General features: G+C 34.9%; 1 protein-coding gene across 1 annotated transcript; it reads left to right on the forward strand.

Annotated features, from left to right (window-relative positions):
* The first annotated feature begins 1,635 nt into the window (after positions 1 to 1,635).
* Positions 1,636 to 25,354, forward strand: Hacd1 (3-hydroxyacyl-CoA dehydratase 1). The gene is made up of 4 exons (XM_085950975.1): positions 1,636 to 1,848; positions 6,695 to 6,818; positions 19,741 to 19,970; positions 22,711 to 25,354. Exons 1-4 carry the CDS (start codon positions 1,724 to 1,726, stop codon positions 22,970 to 22,972), a joined length of 741 nt encoding a protein of 246 aa, XP_085807101.1. The 5' UTR covers positions 1,636 to 1,723; the 3' UTR covers positions 22,973 to 25,354.

Genomic DNA, 25,354 nt, shown 5'->3' on the forward strand with positions numbered 1-25,354 from the left:
GTAAGAGAAGAACACTTGGAGACAAAATTGTAATAAGTAATAAAAACTAAATAAAACTGCTGAAAAATCTAAGTGAAGAGATCGTCACGTTGGCAGTATGACGCTACAATTTTTCTAAATGCAACAAAATTAGACTTTGTGGCTCCCAGGTCGGACAGTCCGGTAATAAGGGCATACTCTGGGTCCTAACACACATTAAAAAACTACATGTGTTTATTTCCCGACTCGGGATACCTACGAACCAGGGACCCACGGCATTATAGACCGACACGTTACCCGATCAGCTATCATGGTTGTCAGAATAGGTAGGTATACATACTTAAATGATTTTTGATACTCCTCTACTTACCTACGCGATAATCTAGCTATCTATATTCTATACTATTATCCATGAACAAAAACAATTTAGTCTATAGAAACATCTTATTTTGTTGAATTTACTGCAACATTCCTACTAGATAGTGTCAAAGTGTCTTTGCTAGTGTCACATTAAAAAACAACATGTGTTTATTTCCCGACTCGGGATACGAACCGGGGACCCACGGCATTATAGACCGACACGTTACCCGATCAGCTATCATGGTTGTCAGAATAGGTAGGTATACATACTAAAATGATTTTTAATACTCCTCTACTTACCTACGAGATAATCTAGCTATCTATATTCTATACTATAATCCATGAAAAAAACAATTTAGTCTATAGAAACATCTTATTTTGTTGAATTTACTGCAACATTCCTACTAGATAGTGTCAAAGTGTCTTTGCTAGTAAATACTCATAATAAATTAATTCGATAAGAATTTAAAATCCAATCGTGATTGGCCAAGGTTTTGAATCAGGGTTCAATTTATTTATTTATGACGGTTAGACCATAACACTACTGTTGAACAAGATCTTCTTGGCTACGTGTTAAAACTGTGAACTAACAAGCCCCTCCCATTTTTAACCGCACTTAAATTATAAACTAACAAGCTCCTCCTATTTAGTCGACGACAGTGCCTTCCGGCTTGTGCCTAGATTTTCTTGTTGGACAGTAAACAAAAGACCACATGGGCTGGGTGTTCTCACAATTTGAGATTGAACCACTCATTTAATGAGTGTTTCACACGCATAGTGAATCAAGTCCATTCTGGTTTGTTTTGAGTTAGCTACGTTCTAATATAATATTTGAGGATTTCTAATTCTGTAACGGTATGATTATAATTCTAAAGCGTTATTTTCAGCACTTTTAAGTTATTATGTAATGTATATCATACCCTTACAGGCTGTAAGGGTATGATATACATTACACTGTCATAATAACTTTAAAGTGATGAAAATAACATTTAAGAATTGTAATCATACCGTTACAACATAAGAAATACTCAAATGTTATGTTTGAACCTAGTTTACTCAAAAATAACCAAAATGGACTTGGTTCACTATGCTTGTGAAACACTCAAATTTTACCCATATTGAATGCGTGTCTCATTTATGTGACAAATTTTAATAGACATACAGATGTAAATATTGAGTTTTTATATGCTATGGATAGTCAGAAAATCGGAAGCGGTAAATTTCACATAATGTGGGGAAAATTTTGAAAGTGACATCTGGCAGCACTGGATAATCATAATGTAATTTTTATTTCGTAATCAAGGTCGGCAGGTGTAGTGTCATAGGTTAGGTCTCGGTGTGCCGATTTTCGCACAAATAACCACTCAACAACACCGCAAACACAATGGCAGGCGCTTCTTCCAGTAAATTAAAAGGCCAACCCGAGACTGCAAATAAACGGCAACCAAAGGGACCTTCGACATTATTAAAGACCTATTTAATGGCCTACAATGCGACACAAACAGTCGGGTGAGTTTTTACTTACACTTTCTCTTGAAGGAATGCATGAAAATGACAGTGAACTATGCCAATATCACGACTTATTATAAATAATTAATCTTCTCAGTGTGTTAATTAATAATATATTTAATATCAAATTTGGTTCAGTTTTGGTTTAAATTTAGCAGAAACCGTTTTGTGAAAATATTACAAAAAGTGTAGTAGTAGGAACTTCGGTTAGGTACTTGTCAGATGATAGGTACTATTAATTCCCTGAGGTAATTAATTTATGTAGAAAGTTCGCGTCTTGACTGCCTGTCAGATTATTTTCTTTTCATTGCTCGCATGACTGGCGTTCGGTTTAATTTTCTCCAATTATAAATACGCATTACATTATCCGAGCGGCGATCTGAGATTTAGTTCAAAACGTAAATGAAAAAAACACCGTTAAGTACATTCTATTAATTTATCACTACTTACAGTGACTTTACAGTTTAAAAAGCAATAGTTACATATTCATTTTTACATGGATAGAAAAAAGGTATTTGCTCTCGGTTTTTTTACCTGTAACGGCAAATATTTAAATAGTATTTTCCTATCTTGTACTTAATTTATGCAAATAACCATTATTTAAATTTCTTGTACCAATATTAAAATCATTAACTGGTTTTTCCTCATGCAAAAGAAGTTTATAATGTGCTTATGTCACAATCTGGCAGATTCTATTCTATCAGAATTTAAGTAGGTACTATTATGATGATATAAAATATTAAGGTGATACATTAGTGAAACGGCAAATAATTTTCAACTATAGGCGCGACGAAATTTTGGACTCGCTCGCATTCTGAGAGAGAACATCGAGCTGGAAACACGTCACTTTGTTTCGTGATGGCGACGGGCGTATGAATATCAATGAATAGGTATATTATTATTGTTACTAATAGAACAATAAATAGAACATAAAATGGACGTATGTTGGATTTATATGACAAATTATATTTCGTTTGGCATGCGTCATTTGTACCCGCGACCCGCAATCCGCGCATCGCCTCGCCACGATCTTTTTAGACCGTGCCTCAACTGAGGTACAGCCTTAATACCTACTTACTTAAAATAATTCCCAAAAGTATACTTAAGGTGCTTTTAGATGTCAATAATTCTGTTGTCCGTTCAGTGGAAGTTTCCGTTTTGGTCCGTTCAGTTTTGAAACGGCGGTGTGTTTAGACAATCAGTTGTCCGTTCAGTTGGAGTTTCAATTGCCTGTTCAGTTCGGAATCGCAAAAATGAATATTATTTTTATAATTACTTTACAAAAATATTGGTTGGTGTAATGCAGTAGGTAAGAAATTATAATAATTTCAATCAAAATTAGAAAAGTAGTACTTATTAAAAATATGGCAACACACTAATTTACACGTCAATTTAACTGGCAACTCTAAAAACGGATACGATAATTATTGATAGAAAATCCATCCTGTCTCGTCTCCGTTTTGGTTTCAGTCAGCTGTTTCAGTTTTGCATTTACCGTCGACGGAAACGGAGACTAATTGGATAGCAAAACTGATCGCTTAAGAGCAACTTTATATATACAGTCGAGCTCTCGGTTATTACGATCACCGATATAGTGAGATCTCGGATGTAACGAGGAAACATTCGTTGACATTTTAGTTTGTCATTTTCTCCATACATTTATTCACTTTTATAACGAACTCCTTATCGGATATACCGAACAAAAATATGGTCAAAAATTTTCTTAAAACTGTTAATGTATCGATCATTTAAAAACATTTTCAACCGTAAGCAATAAAATCCGATCTTTTATGACACTAGTTAAGTGTCTAAGTACCTTCCTAATTGGTGTTTTCGCCGACAAGATTAAAAAAGTATCCACATATATGGTTGAAAAAAAAATTCAAGGTTTGTGAAGTAGGTACTTGAGTGGGTATCTACCAGCGTTCATTACAATAAACAACTTCTTTTGTAGTTTATGAATGCCATGCTTTTTTGGGGAAAAATTCTAATTGTATATTTTTGTTTGAATTGCGACTTTTTGTGTTATGTGACCGCTCATTTAAAAATAACCATTCTCTGATATAATGAGTAACGCTTATAACGAGCAAATTCAGTCGGTCCCATCTTCCTCGTCATAACCAAGATCGACTATATTATTATTTTTTTTAAATTTGTTTTTAATGGTGTTAACTGTAATTATTATTGTTCAAGGTGGAAATGCATTGTATTTTTAATTGAGATAAAACGCAATTTTATCGGTTCTGGCTGCCTCAGAGGGACCTTGAAACCGCTCTGGTCGGAAAAGTGGAATTAATACTATAATAATTACAAGATAAAAAGAACTTTTTATATACAACGTTTTTAAATTTTCTGTTGAATCATATAAACTTGACTTGACTAGCTTAAACGATCAAAAAAAAATGTATTTGATAGAAATAATACTGAAATGTCATTTTGACACTCATTGATTTCCATAGTAACGCACGTATATATTAATAATTTAGTTGTTAGGACCCTAGCAACCAATAATAGTGGATTGGATTACGGATTTCTTCCGAAATAACTTTTCATACAAAACAGAATTAACCGAAAATGAATTTAATTCTACTTAAAAATGGCTAAAAGCATTAAAAAAATGCATTGGCATCGTGTTCTAATATATTCTAAAAGTTTCAAATGTCTAGCTAGTCGGGAGGTTAGTTAAAAATCGATTGCAAGATTTGTACCGGACAAATAAGAATACGACCTAATAAAAACGTTGTAAAATTTAATTTTATTTAAATTAATAGATATATTACTATTATTATTATTATTTATAAACGGGTGATACCCTGCGAGAAATACCGACAAATATAGAGAATAAACTGACTTCCGTTTTGTATTTTTTTTCAAATTAGACAACAGTTGGATCTAGACACGTACCTCTCTGCCTTCACCTCACCTCGTCACTCCACCGTCGATATCTGACCACTATACTCGTGATGAATTGTTGCAACTGCTTTGTTTGAGATCGGTTGGATGTAGGCACACGCCACTAAACCTACGCAACACCCCACCGCTCCGCCACTACTATTTGACCTCTTTACCTAGATGAAGATGAAACTACTAAATTGGTACCGACAATGTACTCTATAAAGTGTGAAAGTTTCATTAATATCGGTCCAGCAGTTTGAATAATTGTGAATACGACATACCCGATATTTTTTTATACCCACAATATCGAAATAATATTTAACTATTTAAAAATTATATCATTAATATGTTAATTATTGAATATATCGAGGCTGTTTCCATAACTTATAGTTGAAAGGTTACTCTGCGAAACGTTTGTTCAATCGTGTGTTATATTCGTCAGTAGGGCTACACGCCTAGAAAGTGGAATGACATCTATCCGTTGCACATATTTTCACGCATCTAATTGTAATTTTAATAATTACTAAAACATGACTTAGAAACTCTATGCTTGCACTCGAAAAAGAAAACATTCCATTGAATATTTGTTTGAGTACAAAATTAATAGTAGAAAACGACAATATGTTTTAATTTAAGTCTCTTCTTCTTCTTGGTCATTCCCTCATGGCTGAGGATCGTGACCGCCTTTGAATTTTGTTATCTTTTTGAGCAGATGGTCCTTGTTAGTTTTTGAAATTCAATTAAACGCTGCCTAAGCCAAACCATAATTGCTTAAGGACAGAAATATAGCACACTTTTTCAGTCATAATTATTTGTTTTCGTTAAATTAAGAATACATACTTTTACCGATGGTAGATTTTTTTAAAACTTCATTAAGCCCTGCCTAACCAAACCATAATCGATAAAAAAAATTCTTCTATCTTAATGGCATAATTTTAGATATTTTATTCTTTTGACCATGTGGGCTATCACAGTGTAGAGGTTTGTATTAATAGATTTTTGTTTTTACGGCAAATGGAAGTTAGTCACTTGCCAAACCTATTAGGACCATACTCTGCCTCTAACCAGTGATGCCAAGCGTACTATAATTATAGTACAATACTATAATTTAAATTCTGCGAAAAATGTAAAATACTATAGTTTTACACCAAATATAACCAAAATACTAAAATTTTAAAGGATTCAAGACGAAAAATGTTCCTGTACTATATGTTTTTCAGAAATACTATAATTTTTATGACTTTGTCCTATAATCAGCATAGAAAAAAATGGCAACACTGCCTAAAACAATGTGTGTATTTGCCAGACCCAGTATTCGAACTTGGGACCCACAACATTATAAACCGATGCGTAAGCCGCTCGGCCATCATGGGGCCGATATTTATATATTTAGATGGTGGCCGCGCGGCATAAGCGTTGGACTACAAAGCCGTGGGTCCCAGGTTCGAATCCTGGGTCTGGCAAATACACATATTGTTTTTCAATTCGTGCATGTGTCCGAGTATGGACCTAATAGGTTGAGCAAGTGGCTGACATCCATTTCTCATAAAAAAACAAAATCTGTCAATACAAACTTCCACTCTGTGGAGGTCCATATGATCCTATCAGGATCGGACATGGTCGGAAAAAATATTTTTTTACCATTATTTATTACGACTTAGATTAGGCAGGGTTTAATTGAATTTAAAAAAATAAACACTATCTTCACATTGTAGTCTATGAAAACAATTATGTTTGACTGACAAAGTTTAGTGTGCACTATTATTTATGTTGAATCTTAACAGCTTACCTCCACCCTTTCCCACTGGTGTTCGGGTGGTATGACTTTAGGAGTATCGAGGAGATAAGAGAGCGAACCATGCAGCATCTCATCAATAATTCAATTAATTAAAAAAATATATTCTTTTTCTCATCAATAATTCAATTAATTAAAAAAATATATTCTTTTTAGATGGTCCTATATGCTGTATCAATTGATAACCTTCTACACTCCTGGCTTCAGTAACTCCGACAAATCACTATGGGACACCATCTACTGGACTTTGATGATTTTCCAAAATGCAGCCATCATGGAGGTTTGTGAAGACATTCAATTAAAAATAAATTCCATCGAGTTATACTTTCTTCATTAACACGTTTGCGGATACGACGTCTATAAACGTCGTATTCTGTGAAATGTGATATGACAGAATGACCACTGACGTCCTGTACTGTAGAACGGAGTACGACACGACATTTAATGAAGTCATATTTTGGATGAAAACAATATCGTCGGTCCCTATTAAAAAAGTCGGATCTGAAATTTTGTCATTTTCGGATTATTACGTTAAAGTTATTTAAACACTTTAAACATTTATACCACAATCACAGTTTCTTGTTTGCTTGAAAAATTTCGAGATACTCAAGTTAAAAATGACGAATCTACCGGAGTGTCCGAATAACAATATCGGTTATTACCAACCGACATTGTTGGATGGGCGTAGGTGAGCAAGATGCGTCGGATCTGACAGTTGCTGCTATGTTCACCGGACAGACGGATGTTTTTATAAACGCCTAGAAAAGTTTCTATAACACGTATTTTAATTCATTATGGCAAGCAATAGGTCACAAACGATATTTGATGAAACATCTTTGATTGCTCGTACTGAAAAATAGCATTTTGCAGATCCGACTTTTTTAATAGGGACCGACGATATGTTCCCTGTCTACTTATGGCACGATGCGAACATATTTCCATTAGATAGTGTCATATCTAAAGATTTTGCTCATTTCTATATATCTAAATTGAAAAGTTGAAAAAAAGTAACTAAAAAATTCTTCATATAATAATTTTAATATTATTTGTGTTGTATCAGTAACATTTATTAGCTAATACGTGTCCGCGAATGTGTTTTTATTGAAATTATTATTTTCATTCATCGAATAATTCACAAGATTTAAGAATGCAACATTCTTTTATTCAACATAATATAATTTGAAGACACTTCTGAGAAATATATAACCAAAAACTAGAAAAAATCTTATAGAAAAAAAAATATGACAACCAGCACGATTTAAACTTGCGCCCATGTACCTGAATACTATGATATACGTGTCCTATCAAATTGCTACAATGTTATATATTATATTATATATATAATAGTCTTTACAATACTCTCTGAAGCGCTTTCTAAATTGTGTTACTTATTTTTAATCGGCTTTTATATTACCTTAATTACTAACCGATGTCAGGATCATTCCAAATTTTTGTTATAAAGTACTTGCACTTGCTAATTATTCAATGAAATAATTTTTTTATTGAACGAATAATTCACAAGATTAAAGAATATAACATTCTTTTATAGAATATACATAATTTGAAAACACTTCTGAGAAATATATTGTCACCACTAGAAAAAATCTTTTTGAAAAAAATACGACACCCAGATTGCCAATAAGTAACGCAATTTAGAAAGCGCTTTGTAGAGTATTATAAAGACCATTAATTAATTTCATCACAATTAATTAGGACATGGCATTAATAGGCCGCGCGGCTTAAGCATGGGTCCCAGGTTCGAATCCTGGGTCTAGAGAGTACACATAATATTGTTTTTCAATTTGTGTATGAGTCAGAGTATGGACCTAATAGGTTAAGCAAGTGGCTAACATCCATTTCTCGTAAAAACAAAATCTGTTAATACAAACCTCCACTCTGTGGAGGCCCATATGATCTTATTAGGATTGGATATGGTAAATATATAAAATATATGTATAGCTTATAACTTAGTTAAAGTCACTCTTCGCTGCCCAAAAAAAAACTGATGAGTATAGAGGAGGTCCCCGCAGTTACGAATTTGCAGAAGAATGCAAAAAAATATATAAAACACACAAAAAACACTAGCGCAGTAGCGCACAGTCGTCAACTGTCACTATCAATCTTTCAATCACACTCCAACGCCATTTCTGTCTTGCTCACATGTCTTTTTCTTTTCTAAACGTGTCCTAATTAAACCCATTTACTAAGTAATTTTGGTCCCCGTTTTAAACGGATTCGATTTAAGAGTGATTGTTTCATTACCAATTACCCTCGGATAACGGGGACCCCATGTAAAAGTATTCTTCAGTGTGCTGCGAAAATTATATAATTTATGATTAAAGTGTGAAGTGACAATGTTTGGGAATCACTGGATGTCGCGAAACAAAAATAAGTTTGGAAACCATTGTGACATAGATTAGGACTTTTCTTCAACATCTGTGCTTCTGACTTTCATTAATTGGAGAGGAATGAATGTGTAGAAAAAAAGTGGATTTGAAATCTTATTCTGTAACAAAAAATGATCTTGAAAAATCATTCATTATAAATGCTGTTGTAATTTTTTATCATTAGACTGTTTAAAGAAAATAAATCAAGTATGATTTATTGATTACCTTCGGAGTTGCTGTGTTAATGAATTTTTTATGTTGGTAAAGTCCAACATTTGACTAATGTTTAGACGTAATAACTTTGCTTGCCGAATGTCAATGGCACAAAACTTGTTTGACTGTTAATATTTTTTTATGAGGATTAGTTCCTTGCCTTTTTGCTATGACATGACTTCGCCATGTAGGGCAGGCAAGTTCAAATTTAAATAGACCGCGGTCTACTATTCGGTATCAAAACCGACATTGATCCACCATACTCTTCCGTCGTCATTTTTCAACTTGAACAAACATATTATATTTTGCAAAGAATGCGGAACTATTCTATCTCACATTTGAAATATTTTACAGAAGTGTTCTTTGAAACATCCTATTATTGTTATTTATTATTTATATAAACATTTATTTCATCAATAGTCCTACTAAAATATTATGATGTATTCATCTATCTATAGCAGGGATGGCGAACCTTTTTAGAGGGCTCGCACATCAGAACTCGCCACATGCGTCTTACGACGAATTCGTCGATGTGACGTCATCGTAAACCAAGAAACAAACGTTATCAAATGGAGCTTCGCAGACTGGCCGATGCAACTCGACGCTGCGACGATCCTGCATGCAACATGTCGCATTCTGCTACAGCCTGAATGTTGTATCTAAAAAAAGTCGACTCCGCGCAAGCGCACAGCCCGCGGCCATCGGCCATTTCTGTCTCTATCTCTGTCTACATTGTCATTTCTCGCTCATCGCTGGTCACCGCGTTTGACGTTTGTTCAATTGTTTATACAATCAACACAATAAAAATGGCAGACGAGAGACTCTCCTTTTTCGCGTTTGACGTTTGCCGCTAGGCAGATGTGCGAGGCTTTAGCAAGCAACATTCGTCGGCGGTCTCATAAAATTTGATTTATGGCCGTCAGGCACACAAGGCGAGTTGTGATGTGCGAGCCGGCTTAGGTACACGTGCCAAAATTTCCCAAATAATACTGTCTGATGTGCCAAGCAGTTTTTTTATGGCGAAATTTTTTTTTTAAAGTTTTATAAAAAAAATAGTTAATAATTTTATTAAAAAGGTATAAAAATTACAATTGAGTTATTGCTATTCTATCTTTCACCGTATTTCTAGCCGAAGGCATATCTTTTATTCATTGAATATTTTTTTCCTTGTTTTCAAATTACTCAAAGTGATCGTGGAAACATTTAAACCCCTCTTTATATTATATTCTCCATCACTGAGCGGTTTTCTATTTTTAGAGATTATGTTTGAGGTAAAATAACAAACAGTTACATATTAATTATATTTGAATAACTGCCGATAATTGATTTTATAAGGCTTGTTGATTGTATATTTTTATGTTTAATTCCCCGATCCTAAGGACCGACCTATGCAATCGTATGATGACATTAAACGTAATGATTTTCCTGTAATTTTTTATTCAATGCGATTTGTCATTATTTATGCATGAATTTCATCGTTTCCGTTTGCGCATCGATTGGTACCTGAACATATTATGAAAATCCGAAGAAAATACGCATGGCTGTGTCGTAATTATTTTTTAATATTATAAGTAAGTACTTATACTTACTAAAAGTAAAACTTTTTTATATAAAAGATATTTTTTAAATATATATAAAATAGTAATATTTCTTTTCTTTTCAAAATAAAACATTCGCGTACCATCCAAAATTATATTGCGTGCCACTAATGGCACGCGTGCCATAGGTTCGCTATCCCTGATCTATAGTATCTATCAGTGGCGAAGGGTGGAGGTAGGCTGTTAAGGTGACGCATCAGTGAAACGCCAAATAATTTTCAACTGTACGCGCGACGAAATTTTGTACTCGCTTCGCATTCCTTGAGAGAACGTCGAGTCAGACATACGTCACTTTGCTGCGTGATGGCGACGGGCCAATTAATTCTAAAATCGTGTAAAGATGACTAAAAACGTTACCCATTTACTTTAAAAAGAAAACATGTCAATGAATATATTATTATTGTTACTAATAGAATAATAAACAGAACATAAAATGGACGTATGTTGGATTTATATGAGAAATAATATTTCGTTTGACAGGCGTCTTTTGCACCCGCGACCCGCAATCCGCACATCGCCTAGCAACGATCTTTTTAGACCGTGCCTCAACTAATGCATGGCCTTAAGATCCGCCATAAATAGTGCACATTAAACTTTGTTGGTCATACGTATTTGTTTTTATTGAGCTAAGACTACAATTTACAGATGGTATTGGTTAGTTTTTAAAAACCAATTAAACCCTGCCTAAACCAAACCATAATAGTTTTAGTATATTTTGGGCGATACAACAAAATTTTGCACACTTTTTCATTCATACCTTGTTTTCGTTGTATTAAGAGCACATATTACACATATTGTTAGTTAATTTCTTAAATTCATTAAGCCCTGCCTAAACAAAACTATAATAGATAAAAAATATTACTCTACCCATAAAATATTCAAAGGTATGTATTATTTAATTGCATAATTTTAGATACTTTATATATAGACGAGTATTTTTTGACTATTATCTATTATGGCTTGGTTTTCGCAGGGTTTAATTGTATTATAAAAACTAATCAACACCATCTGTAAATTATAGTCTTATTTCAATGAAAACAAATACGGATGACTGACAAAGTTTAGTGTGCACTATTTATGGCGGATCTTAACAGCTTACCTCCACCCTTCACCACTGGTATCTATGTTACACCGAATGTGCGAAATTGACTATTGCATGAAATGGGCAAAATTTTGGCTAATCGGTCAAGCCTGTTGCCTTATTCATGAATCAGGTAAATTTTCTGCTGAGTACATGAATTCGCCAGGGTATGGAATTCTTGAACTGTCAACATGACAGAAGAAAAAGTAAATTTAATACGGATGGTTTTATTAGTTATAATTGGACATAATATAATATTATTATTATTAGGTTAGGTTAGGTTTTGTAATTCTGAATTAAATTATTCAACTGAATGTCCATTTTGAGGTTAGCTGTCAAGTGTCAACAAACTATCACAAACATTCAATCGACCATTGCACGTTTGATACCAAGCACGAATCAAATCGATAAATACGAACGAAAATACTTTTCAATAAAATTCTTCCGTTATCATATTATAGTTCTAGATTTTTTTTTGCGCATAGTAAATGGATATGAACGTCATTGTAGTTATTAATTGGTATATTTTTATATTATAATCAATGACATTTGACACATTTGCTTAGTTTGATTAGTTGCAAAAAACGCCACCGGACCGCGATCATCTATTTTGACCATATATAATATACGTACATTTTGATCAATGCATGAGCATTTCACACATTTAGTTTAGTTGCAAAATATACCACCGTAGCGCTACTATCTAATTTGTCCACTGCATGAACTAGGCAGAAAAATTACTGCCGAATTCACGCACTCTCCAGATATTTCGTCTAATTCATGAATAAGGCAACGGGCTTGCATTTTTCATGATTTAGGCAAAATTTTGCCCATTTTATGTAATATTCAATTTCGCACATTCGGCGTAACATCTATACAAATAACAGATAATTTAAGTAGATTGTTTCAAAGAACTCTCTTATAAAATATTTCAAATGTGAGTTATAATAGTTTGGGATTCAGCTGACGACTGTTAAACAACACTAATAATCATTGTCTTGTAAAAATGAGAAACTTCGGCCTTTTTTTGGGCACTCATTGCAATAATTATCGTCACCTTCTGTGCATAGTAGTGGCGAAGGGTGGAGATAGGCTGTACAGATCCGACATAAATAGTGCACACTAAACTTTGACTGCAAATCGCAGATAGCGTTGGTTAGTTTATAAAATTCAATTAAACCCTGTGTAAACCAAGCAATATGTATATATTTGTCTAGTTATTATGGTTTGGTTTAGGCAGGGCTTAATGAATTTAATACAACTAATCAACACCATATTATGTAGTATGTATTCTTAATTCAACGAAAACGGAAAAGTGTGCACTATTTTTGTTGGATCGCCTATAGCATATGCAAACTATTATGGTTCTGTTTAGCCAGGGTTTAATTGAATGTTAAAAAGTAACCAACACTATCTGCAATAATTAACAAAGCAACATACTTCGAACCACAACATGAACCGCTGTTTTGTTTTTTGGCTGCCGATAGAAGAAAAAAATAATGGTCATTTTAACAATACAACGACACATATAATCTGGCCTCAAAATTCCTAATAGTTAGTCCGTACTGGACTTCTTCTATCTAGAGCAGTAGTTCTTAACCTTGTTGGAGGTACTGACCCCCACCAGTTTCATATCGTCGTGGTAAATGCAATAGGTTGTATGTCAAAAATACCAAACTTTTCAGGAGAGACAAAAAACTATCCCATCTTAACCCCATTTCACCGATTTTTTTCACAAATTTATTTTCATGGTTAAATTTGTTCCCTGTTAAGATGGTTATCAACATTTTTACGTAAGATGAATATTTAGAAAGTTAGGTTGACATACGACTATTTGCTCATCAATGTTGGCCACTTTTGTTGACATAAGTCCAATTTTTATGTATACATACCTATATTTAATTCACTAAAATTTGGTATTTATAATGAAACGAATATAATATTATACAGATTATATTATATTAATATACATATTGTTATACACTTGTACATAAACGCTTAAAAAGTAAGCTTAGACTAATGAAAAAGTAGATTTATTATAAATTGGAGATCTGTTTAATTAGGTACTTTTAAAAACAATTACAATTTTTAAAAGAAAAGATTAAAGTTAAAATACAATACATAAAATATTTTTTAAAAAAGCATTAAAACAGAGCAGGTAAATACCTACTTAAAAGTAAAAATAGCAGTTTTAAAAGAATACTTAATTTTTTTTATAAAAAAGTATTTTTTTTATTTAAACGGTAGTCTGGTGTAAAAATCTCTGTAGTCCTCTGGAATTAATAGTTTTAGTACCTGCAAGTGTTGGTATTTACTCTCCTCAATAGGGCAAGGCCCATTGTATAATTTTAATCGTTCACTGCTTGCGATTGAAACTCGCGCTCGTGTTGGAAGTGGTTTCCATGTATGGCCGAAGTCCAATTTAAAGTTTATTAAACCTTCTGGAGTATACTGGTATGCAACGACATCGTTTACACATGGGTCGCCAGTTTTCTTTCCAGGCCGAATACTGCTGTAGTAGTCTGTGCTGAATTGTTGAAAATCGTCATGGCTGAGATAAAGTGTTTTGTATGGTTTCTTTACTCTTGCACTTTCAATGATAGCCATGTAGTCGGCAGGGACGAAAATTTGTTTTCGATTTCTCAGCTTCGTTTCGATTGTTGAATGGACGCTGTCAACCTCCATGTGTGTATGCCCTACTTCCAGATATTTGTGTTCTATGATAAGATTATTCTTCATACTGATGTCGAGTAGTGCGTTTGATAATTTTACATTCCTATTTTGATACGCACAACCATCGCTCCATATTATAACTTTTTGTGGTACCAGATGGCCGATTTCCTTCAAGATAAATTTAGTAGCTATAGTGCAAAAGACGTCACTTTCAAGCCCCCCAGCTCCCTCATGCCATACATAACACGAGACGTCCTTCGTGGCTTGGTTATAATAGACTTGGTTGTGTACTTTTAATTTTGTTTTATAATAATTTGCTGAAGCATTTAAACGAGGCGAAAGAAGAACAGCTTGCAAATCGACTGTGTAACATCTGATGTTTTCATTTTTCAGAGCTAAGGATTTATCAGACTCTTTTTCCGCATTAGCATCGTTCTTTTTTTTAATGTGTTTCTGAAAACTTTCTTCGTCGAGTGTCCCGTTTTTGTGCAAAGTGCACTCATTGCACTGATCTTTTTTTGGCGTGTAAATGTCTAGATTCAATTTTTTATAAGTATTTTGAAATGTACCCCATGATACTTTTCTTTTATTTTCAGAAGCACATTTTTCTAGATATAAGCGATGCATGTCTCGAAAACTGTAAAAAATTGGCTCCAGGTATAACTTACTTGAAGAGGATCGACAATAGTGCGATTCAACTTTTGGCAGAGAGTTAAACCAGGTCTCTAACTCTTCTGAAATAGTTAGTGTTGCATCTTTCTGTTTATTTAAATTCGTTTCAGATGACTGCGGCTCTTCAACCTTCGAGGTCCATAATTTTAAGCATTTTTCCCCTATACTTAAAGTGTTTAAAAAAAATTTTTTGCAAACTTGTTTTTTAATTATATTTTCAGTTATTTCTTCAGTTTCTTCATTTTTTGCTGTAAAATAAAAGCGAAAGCTTTGTTTTCTTCTTGAGTTTTCACTGGCGATTCTTCTGTATTTTGGGGTGGTTTGCAAAACGTTTTCGGTGACAAATGTTTTTTTGGAATCCCAACTTGTTTTTTTCCAAAAATTTGTGAATATCACGGTGCGTTGTTTATCACTAATTGTATCGCACTTAAAGGCTGTTTTTGGCCCACCCTTTTGAGGACGCACATTATGCCCACCACAACGTGGACCTATGGTCTTAGATTTTTTTTTAGACGTTTGTCTATACTTGCCGGACTCTTCACTCTTCTCAAAACCCACATAAGACTTGCCTAGCAATCGCAGTTGAGAGTTTTTTTGCCTCTTCCACAGTTTACAATTAATGCTTTGCCCTTTTCGTTTTCTTTGATTGACTTGCTCATTAGGTTCATCACCATGGGTGTCAGACTGCATAGCAAACTCCTCTAAATCTTCTGATGAGCTTGATTGATTAGCTTCAGGTTGATACAGATCTTCAGAGTCACTACTGCTGTCAGATAGTGAATGTTCAGGGCCACTTAGATGTTCAGCCATCGTCATATCATAATTTATATTTTGTCTCAGGGCTGATTGTGTTGATACAGTGTTCTCTGCTATCTCTATGTCCGAAGGTTGCTTCAACAATGATTCTGCTTGTTCTAAAATTGGAGTTTCAACAGTCAAAGTATTATTAACTTCAGCAAAATCGAGTTCTATTTCTGAGCCAATATTTTGAAAAATTTCTTCTAATGGATGCTTTAAGAGTTCAATTTCCGCCGCATTCCCAGGTTCAACTTGTAACGCCACATCGTCAGTGGTTCCTACGACTCCACAGGTTACTTGAGGTCCTGAAGAAAATAATGATTTTTAAATTTGATAATCGTTCATGCTCCTCAGCAAAATGTCATCTCCACTCCACACCGTATTGTTTTATGACGAGATAAACTTATTTATTCTTACCGTTATTCTTAGATGAAGTAATTTTGCTGACTGCTAAAGATACCAAGTACCGCCCACGACTTCCATTAATCATTTTGATAGCTTTTTGGTAATCTGGAACAGATGCAATTGATCGTATGTCAAAACCGATGCTCGGAATTCCCTGATGCAAAAGGTTCTATGTCAAAGATTCGTGTACCAAATTTCTATTTAATTAATAATAATTGCATTATTATATAACTAATTTTTACTCTAAATAAACAGTGTCTTATTAAAACTGTCGATCTTGAACAAATAATTACTTTGGCAATAATAAATAAATGAGACAAAAAGTAAGGTTAGTATCTCTAGAAAGAATCTTGAAAAATTTACTAAAATTAACAACAGTAATGTAATTATAAAGTAGATTTAAATAAAACAGTGGTTAGAAAATTACTTACATCAAATTATTTGATGAATTCTTGAATATAACGTCAAGAACGAGGAATAGAAACAAACAAAAACATTACTGTCATGATGAGGTTTGACATACAACTGTTTGGCTTGACCAATATCAATGACGTGTCGATTCGTCTTTTTGCAAGTGTTGAAATAGTCGACTTCTTATTGGTTCAACGACATAAGAGCTATTCGAGGTCGTGTAGATGACTGAGCTGATCACTATGGCGCAATAAAACAGTTTTGAGATTTTTTTGACATACGACCTATTGCATTTACCACGACGATATGCGCATTTACCGAACCCTTCTTAATTGGAAAAATAAAATATGTTTTTTTTCAAATTCAAAACATAGGTATATATTTTACTGGTGCACAAAATGAACCGTGCATCAACATCACTGTGTTCAAAGAACAAAACCATTAAAACATGATTCACACAAAAACAAAAAGATAATAATGAATATTTACTGCAAATCAGTGTGACTTCTGCTGTTGCCTTTCAGAGACCAGTTCAGAAATGCGCGGCTTCACCTTGGCAAGTGCCACTCTCATGACATTTTTGCAACAAAGTCTGTTTCTTTTCTTCGTTTTTATGTCCAGCATCCTCGAAATTTGATTTCATCGAGGTATTCATCATTGACATCTGTTGTCTCAACACTAAATGTGAACGGCTGTCTCACCCATGCTGGATATGACTCTTGTAGGGAAGTATCCGTCGAGAGACTTTGCAAGCTCATCTAAGTGCGTGTTCGTCGTTTCCATAACGGTAGCTTTTTTTGAAAAGCCTTCAGGTGTCATTACGAATCATATTAGTCGGGTTTGTGTCTTGACCTCCGTCGAACCCCTGAGACTGACTCACCGAACCAGGTTAAGAACCACTGATCTAGAGTCTAAATCTTTGATGAGAATTTTTCGGTTGTTAATGTAATACTATTTTTTCAATCCACCTTTACTTGATTCTAGTTGACCTCACATGCATATGTATTGTTTTTTTTTTTTTTTTTTTTTAATATCTTTTTGTGGTTTACCTAAAAGAATTTGAATTTCAAATTACAATGACATAATAATTTAATATTCATCAGTAGTTCAATTATTGTCTATGGACTTTGTTGCTGTTTCATAGTAGTTTTTGTCGGCCGAATATAATAAACACAACATGGCAGCAATTTAGTCAACATCCAGAAAAAAATATTAATTATTGAAATATTAAAATTTATTTTTCGACTTCCTTGATATAAAACACCCATGCATTAATATCATTGTTTTGATTTACAATTGCTTACAATAACAAATTACAGTATGTATATCAGTGGCGAACGGTGGAGGTAGCCAGTTAAGGCGATACTTTAGTGAAACGGCAAATAATCTTCAACTATAGGCGTGACGAAATTTTGGACTCGCTGGCAGTCAGAGCGAATGTCGAGGTGTCAATATGTCATTTTGTTTCGTGTTGGCGACGGGGGTATTAATTCTTGAATCGTGTAAAGATGACTAAAAAAGTTACCCATTTACTTTAAAAAGAAAACATGTCAATGAATATATTATTATTGTTACTAATAGAACAATAAACAGAACATTAAATGGACGCATGTTGGATTTATATGACAAATTATGTTTCGGTCAGCATGCGTCATTTGCACCCGCAATCCGCGCATCGCCTAGCCACGATCTTTTTAGACCATGCCTCAACTGAGGTATAGCCTTAATATCATTGTTTTGATGTACAATTGCTTACAATAACAAATTACAGTATGTATAACGGTGGAGGTAGGCAGTTAAGATCCGACATAATCCTTTTTTCTTTCACCTTGTCACGACCCAGCATTGGGGCATAGGGCAAGCACAAGTTCGCGCCACTTCCCTCGGTCGATCGCCAACTCTCGCGTCTCCCGCCATGCCAGACCTGCAGCGGGTAAATCGCTTCTGTAGCACCGCTGCAGGGTGAGGGAGGACCTGCCACGGTGACGGAACCCTTGAGGCTGTGCTACAAGGGTACAAAGTGTCGCACTCTCTGGCGGCATCCGGAACACATGTCCCAGCCACGTAAAGCGTCTACTCGTGATAACCTCAATCACCGAAGGCTGCTGTGTCTGCTCACGAACTTGAGTGTTTGTAACGCGGTCGTGCCAATGTACCCCTAAGATTCGACGGAGACATCGATTCTCAAAGCTCAAAAACCGAGACCCTTGAAGCTTTGTAAGATGCCATGTCTCACAGCCATAAAGATGCATGGGTAGCACGCACCCATTGAACAAACGACATTTGGTCCTTCAAGGATACAGCCTTGACCTCCATGCGATTCCAAGTTGGCTGAATGCTGGGCCCGCCATACCCATGCGGATTCCAATGCTTTTGGATGCACATGGATTAGGTTCTAGCCGCATTCAGATGAAGACCCACACGAGTATCTACATAGGTATTTGTCGAATTCCCAACGGTTTCCGAGATATACGTTATTGAAAATCGATAATTTTTAACGATAATTTCCCCATTTGCTCGTTGGCTGCCAATTATCGTTAAAAATTATCGATTTTAAATAACGTATATCTCGGAAACCGTTAAGAATTCGACAAATATGTATAGAAATAATTTTATAAGAAATTTAATTAGATTTCATTTTTATTTAAAACATTTTTTTTCTACATGCACCGTTTAAGAGATATAAGCAAAAAACCAAAAAATGGGACCTTTTGACCCCCCTCCCGCCTTTAGTATGTTTACCTACACACTACTCCTAACAAACAAAATCCTGAAGTCAAAAATTGTGGCGTATTCAATGCACTCTACACCCATCTTTTGAGCACTCATTGACTGGACTAAGACTGGAAGATTTAGTGGATGCGTGCGGCATGGGATGACTAAGGCATTCTCCTAGTAGTGGATCAAGATTGGTTAAGATGATAATGATGTTTCCTATCGTATATGTTTTGTTTTATATTCCAGGTGGTCCATGCATTTGTCGGCTTTGTCCCATCCAATATCCCGGTGACGGTGATGCAGGTGTACTCTCGTATCTTCATCGTGTGCGGAGTCCTGCTGGCGACTGACGCGGCACCAGCCGGCTCCGGGCTTCCCCTCACCCTCCTCGCATGGTCTCTCACTGAGATTGTGCGCTATGGATATTACTTCTTCAATCTGTTCAATGCCGTACCTAAGTTCATGGTCTTCCTCAGGTGAGATTCGCAATTTTATATATCAAGTGTTTATTTTCAAAAATCATCTCTACTACAAAATCATTCACATATGGTCAAAATCTAATAAAATACGTACATACGTCGGCTCTCACATCAAAACTCGTCTCGCCTGCAACTTATCGAATACGTTGATATGACGTCATAGTTATTCACAAAACACACATTGCCAAATGGAGCTCTGCAGATTGGTCGAATGCGACAGCTTAGTTTGAAAAAAACATCTGCTGTTGCAATCGACAAGTTGCATACTTCTTGGGCTCCGAGTCGAAGACGCCAGGATGCATACAAACACCTACGAATTGGTCATTCCTGTACCGGCTCAAAAATATCTATACTTTTCGAAGGTTACGTGCGACTGTCGCTAGGTAGATCTGCGCGGTCTTAATATGCAACACCGGATCGCCGTTCTTGGAAGGTTTGATTTATGGCTGTGCGGCAGACGGGCGAGTTTGGAGGTGAGAGCCGGCTTTGTGAAATGCTAATCTAATGTATATTAGAGACGTATTTAGAGGTCAAATTTATTAAAACAATGAAATAACCATACGACTAAATTCTACAAGTATCTATGTTCTATATTAGATTTAGCTTGATATAGTTCAAGCTAAATCTTAATATGCAACACCGGATCGCCGTTCTTGGAAGGTTTGATTTATGGCTGTGCGGCAGACGAGGTGAGATGTGACAGCCCGCTACTTGTAATAGCCAGCGACTTCATTCATATAAAATACGGAAATAGAAAGGCAGGGTTTAACACAATCACTGCTAACCTTTTAATTACCACATTCAAATAACATGTTAATTATATCTAATGGCCAATTACCCCAAAACGCGCCAGTCCTAGCACCAAATGAGTTATTAATTGAATTTTAAAAACACTAATCAGTACCATCTGCAAATCGTATTCTTAATTCAATGAAAACAAATGACTGACAAAGCTTTGTGTGCACTATTTATGTCAGATATTAATACCCTACCTCCACCCCTCGCCACTGCCAATTATATACGAAAGTTGAGGACCGACTGTAACCGACAAGTTGGAGTAGATACATACATAGTTGTTTGTTTCCAAACCATATGCGTTTGGCCTTTAGACTTGTGTTTTAATAGTAGTATAGTCTTGACCCATGAGGTCAGTTGAATATAATAAAACATAATCTATTGAAAATGCAGCCTTTCGATGCGTTGGTCAGACTTTTAACCTGCAGTGTTACCAACTCCTAGCGGATTTTTTTTTTAAATCAGATTGAAGAATAAAATAAGTATGCTATTTTGCTATGAATAATCTAGGTTTTTTTCAAAATTTAAAAGCGAACACATAATAGTTCAGGTATGTTATAGTCGATCTGATAAAACTAATGCACATTTTTTCAGCAATAGTTTTTTGTTTTCATTGAATGAAGAGAATACGTAGTTATTTCAAATGATGTTCATTAGTTTTTCTTAAATTCGTTACGGCTATACCTCAGCTGAGGCATGGTCTAAAAAGATCGTGACTAAGCGATGCGCGGAATGCGGGTCGCGGGTGCAAATGACAGAAGCCGAACGAAATATAATTTGTCATAAAATTTCAACATGCGTCCTTTTTATGTTATGTTTATTATTATATTCATAATAATAATAGTATATTCATTGACATGTTTTCTTTTTTAAGTACATACGTAAAGTTTTTTAGTCATCTTTACACGATTTAAGAATATTTTCATCTGACGCCATGAATCGACTTGCAGACGCCTCGACTATCGTTCTCCGAATGACAACGCGGCCATAATTTCGTTCTACATACAGTTGAAAATTATTTGCCGTTTCACTTATGTATGCTCTTAAGCGCTGCCCAACCAAACCATAATAGATAAAAAATATTCTTCTATCTATAAAATATTTAAAATTATGTATGATTTCATGGCATGATCATATGTAGATAATTTATAGAGACGAAATTTTTTTGACTATTATCTACTACGGCTTGATTTACACACGGCTTAATTTAATTTAAAAAACTAATAATTAACTCTTTTATTCAACGAATAATTCACAAGATTTAAGAATGTATCATTCTAATTATTGAACATACATAATTTTGAAAAACACTTTCTGAGAGAATATATTATAACCAATAGAAAAAATCTTTTTTTGAAAAATAATAAATAATAAATAAAAAATATTGGAGAAATCCACGACGTCGGTTAGTAATCGAAGTAATAGGTATCTACTTTGATTTAAGAAACAAAAATCGATTGCCAAAGTAGCTTCATTTGGAAGAGAACTGATGAGTAGGTATTAAAATTGACCAATAGTTAAAATTTGTCGCAATTAGTATGTTACTGCGTAGCATAGTGGTAATGCACGGATGGGGCGTAAACCCGGGAGATGCAGGGTTCGATTCCTCGCCGGGGTGGCTTAATTTTTTCAAAAAAAGATTTTTTCTATTGGTTATAATATATTCTCTCAGAAAGTGTTTTTCAAAATTATGTATGTTCAATAATTAGAATGATACATTCTTAAATCTTGTGAATTATTCGTTGAATAAAAGAAATAGTTAATTGAAAATAAATACGTTTGACAGAGTCTAGTGTGTACTGTTAATGTCGAATCTTAACAGTCTACCTCCACCCTTCGTCACTGCTTTATACTTAATTGTAGTAAAGCTTCTGCCTGTCTGGCCTAGATAAACTGCTCGACAAATGTCACATTATAATAACAAATTATGTTTAATTTACAGATACACGTTATTCATTGGCCTCTACCCGATCGGAGTAACCGGCGAACTTCTCTGCATGTACCACGCCCAGCAGGAAATCGGTGCGCTCAAAAAATGGGTAATGTCTATGCCCAACGCCTTCAATGTCATCTTCAACTACCAGTACTTCATGATCTTTTACATGATGTTATATATCCCATTATTCCCCATGCTCTACGGCCATATGATGGCGCAGAGGAAAAAGATGTTAGGGGGCGCTACCAAAGACAAGAAGACATCGTAAGATTAGAAATCGGCGTAATTATAAAATGTACAAATGTTAGGTTAGAAGTGGCCACAGATGGAATTCTAGATTTTATGGTTTATTTATGTATCTCTGGTAGCTTGGTGTTACAATCTCTATACAGTCGAACTCGGTTATTACGATCACAAAATAGCGAGACCTCGGATGTAATGAGGAAACATTCGTTGACATTTTAGTTTATGATTTTCTCCATACATTTATTCACTTTTATAACGAGCTACTTCTCGGGTATACCGATCAAAAATTTGTTATTAATGTTAATTTGATAATTGTATTGTGGCAAAAAAAAACCAAAAATATTTTTTAAACTACGTTCATTCACTACAACCAAATGTGGGTTTTGGACGGCTTTAGGAAATGTCTCTACTACCCTCTGTCTGCCACAAATACCCTCCACCGCCTTAGTCTCAGGGATGGTCTTTTTCTACACAGCAATATCACTAGTCTATTTGTCCCCTGATCCTACTTTTCCACTATGGTCTGTTGAAAAGGAGTTTTTTTGGTGAATAAAAAATAAATACAGTCGAACATAGTTATTATGATCACGGAAATAGCGAGCTCTCGGATGTAATGAGGAAACATTCGTTGACATTTTAGTTTATGATTTTCTCCATACATTTATTCACTTTTATAACGAGCTACTTCTCGGGTATACCGAGCATAACTGTTTATGTGTCGATCGTTTAAAAACAAAATTTTCGACCCTAAGCAATAAAATCCGACTGGGCAGGATGCCGCCAGGATCGGATTACGTGTATGACACTAGTTAAGTGTCTAAGTACCTAATTGGTGTTTTCGCCTACAACATTGAAAAAGTATCCACGCATATGGTTGAAATTGCATATAAAAAATCCAAGCTTTGTGTCCAAGTCAGTAGGTACCTTTGCGTTCATTACAATAAACAACTTCTTTTGCAGTTTATGAATGCCATGCTTGTTTCGGGGATTTTTACGATGGTTTTCAGATTTTTTATATTCTATGCTTAAATAGAACGTGGCGTGAAAAATGTTATATAACGATATACCGAGTAATGCTTATAACGAGCAAATTCAGTCGGTCCCATCTTCCTCGTAATAATCAAGTTCGACTGTATATATTTTATCATCTGTATGTAGGTATTTATTATAAATTGGCTGCTGGCTATGTAGCTATTGGCACCAAAAGAATCCAACAAAGGCTTTGACTAATTTGGTGCATTTCACGCAAACAACACATGCGTACGATTACACACGTATTGTAAAAAACACACATGGTGTCACCAGTGTTATACTATCACGTGACCTGAGGTTGTAGGTATTTAACCCTAATGGGCCCTCCGATCTATACTGTCGTGATAGTACAATTATTTCCTCGTCCGATTTCAAATCGCAGTTTGGTATTAATTTTATTTAATATCTGTTAGTGCCTATTTTCTGTGTAATATCTTTTATAAAAAGGTAAAATGTTCAGCAATATACTGAAGATGAACAAAATTCAAATTCAAGTACTGTAAATATGGTTGTCCTAGGTGCCTGCCTGTCAGCCTTCACCACTGTCTGCGAGGCTATTCTTTCTAATATATCACTTAACATCCAAAAAGAGCTACATGTAATAAATATATTGCATTTATCACTTTATATATTCAGGCAGTTAATTATTGCAATAAGTTAACTGTCTTAACTGTCAAAAAGTGCTATCTTTTAACAGCCCCTCTCTTGGCTGTGTTGACTTTTAGAGCGAGAGAGAGTATGTAAATTTTACATATTGAGAATTGAGATGCAAGATACGAGTGTTTTGAAAAATAATTACTTCACGGCCGCCGCCTTAATTTATAGTTCCCCGCGACCTGTGAAATATCGAGTGACTAGTAGTAACATAATATTTGTTTTACTACATTCTGCAATCGCAATGACATAACTAATAAAAATGTAGGTTATGTTGATATGTTTGACGTTTCAATACAAAATTTTGGGGTTTGGACGGATATGCCAGTACGAACATAACCGAATTTGACCGACATGTCGACCTAAATTTTCGCCGTATTACGAATTTATCAATTATTGGAGATAACCGCCTTTTGTATGGAATGCCTTCTACGTTAATTTGGACCAATGAATGTAACGGAAACGTGCTTAAGTTCTAACTAATAGCTGCGCTGACTTCGAATGTGTACTGCATGGCCCCCACAAGGGGGGGGCTGACAGGGCTCTAGCCTGGGGGCCCGGCGTGGCACGCCGCCACATACCACAAATTTCCTCTAATAGTAAAAAAAGTCGCCTGCGGAGCAATTTTCCTTAATGATTTTTAACGTTTAAAAATATGTGTCTGCACGATGTAATTTGATGTGATATGATTGATATAATTAAATGATAATTCAAGCGT

Source organism: Rhyacophila brunnea, unplaced genomic scaffold (genome assembly GCF_057557595.1).
Source record: "Rhyacophila brunnea isolate RB1 unplaced genomic scaffold, BYU_Rbru_1.0 scaffold_24, whole genome shotgun sequence".
NCBI classification, from domain to species: domain Eukaryota; kingdom Metazoa; phylum Arthropoda; class Insecta; order Trichoptera; family Rhyacophilidae; genus Rhyacophila; species Rhyacophila brunnea.

What these genes read in the sequence shown, in the direction of transcription:
- Hacd1 (XM_085950975.1), top strand. Translation starts at nt 1,724, where the DNA reads ATGGCAGGCGCTTCTTCCAGTAAATTAAAAGGCCAACCCGAGACTGCA. An exon ending in AAAATGCAGCCATCATGGAG is followed by an intron (nt 6,819 to 19,740) that starts GTTTGTGAAGAC and finishes TTTATATTCCAG; the next exon opens with GTGGTCCATGCATTTGTCGG. An exon ending in AAGTTCATGGTCTTCCTCAG is followed by an intron (nt 19,971 to 22,710) that starts GTGAGATTCGCA and finishes TTTAATTTACAG; the next exon opens with ATACACGTTATTCATTGGCC.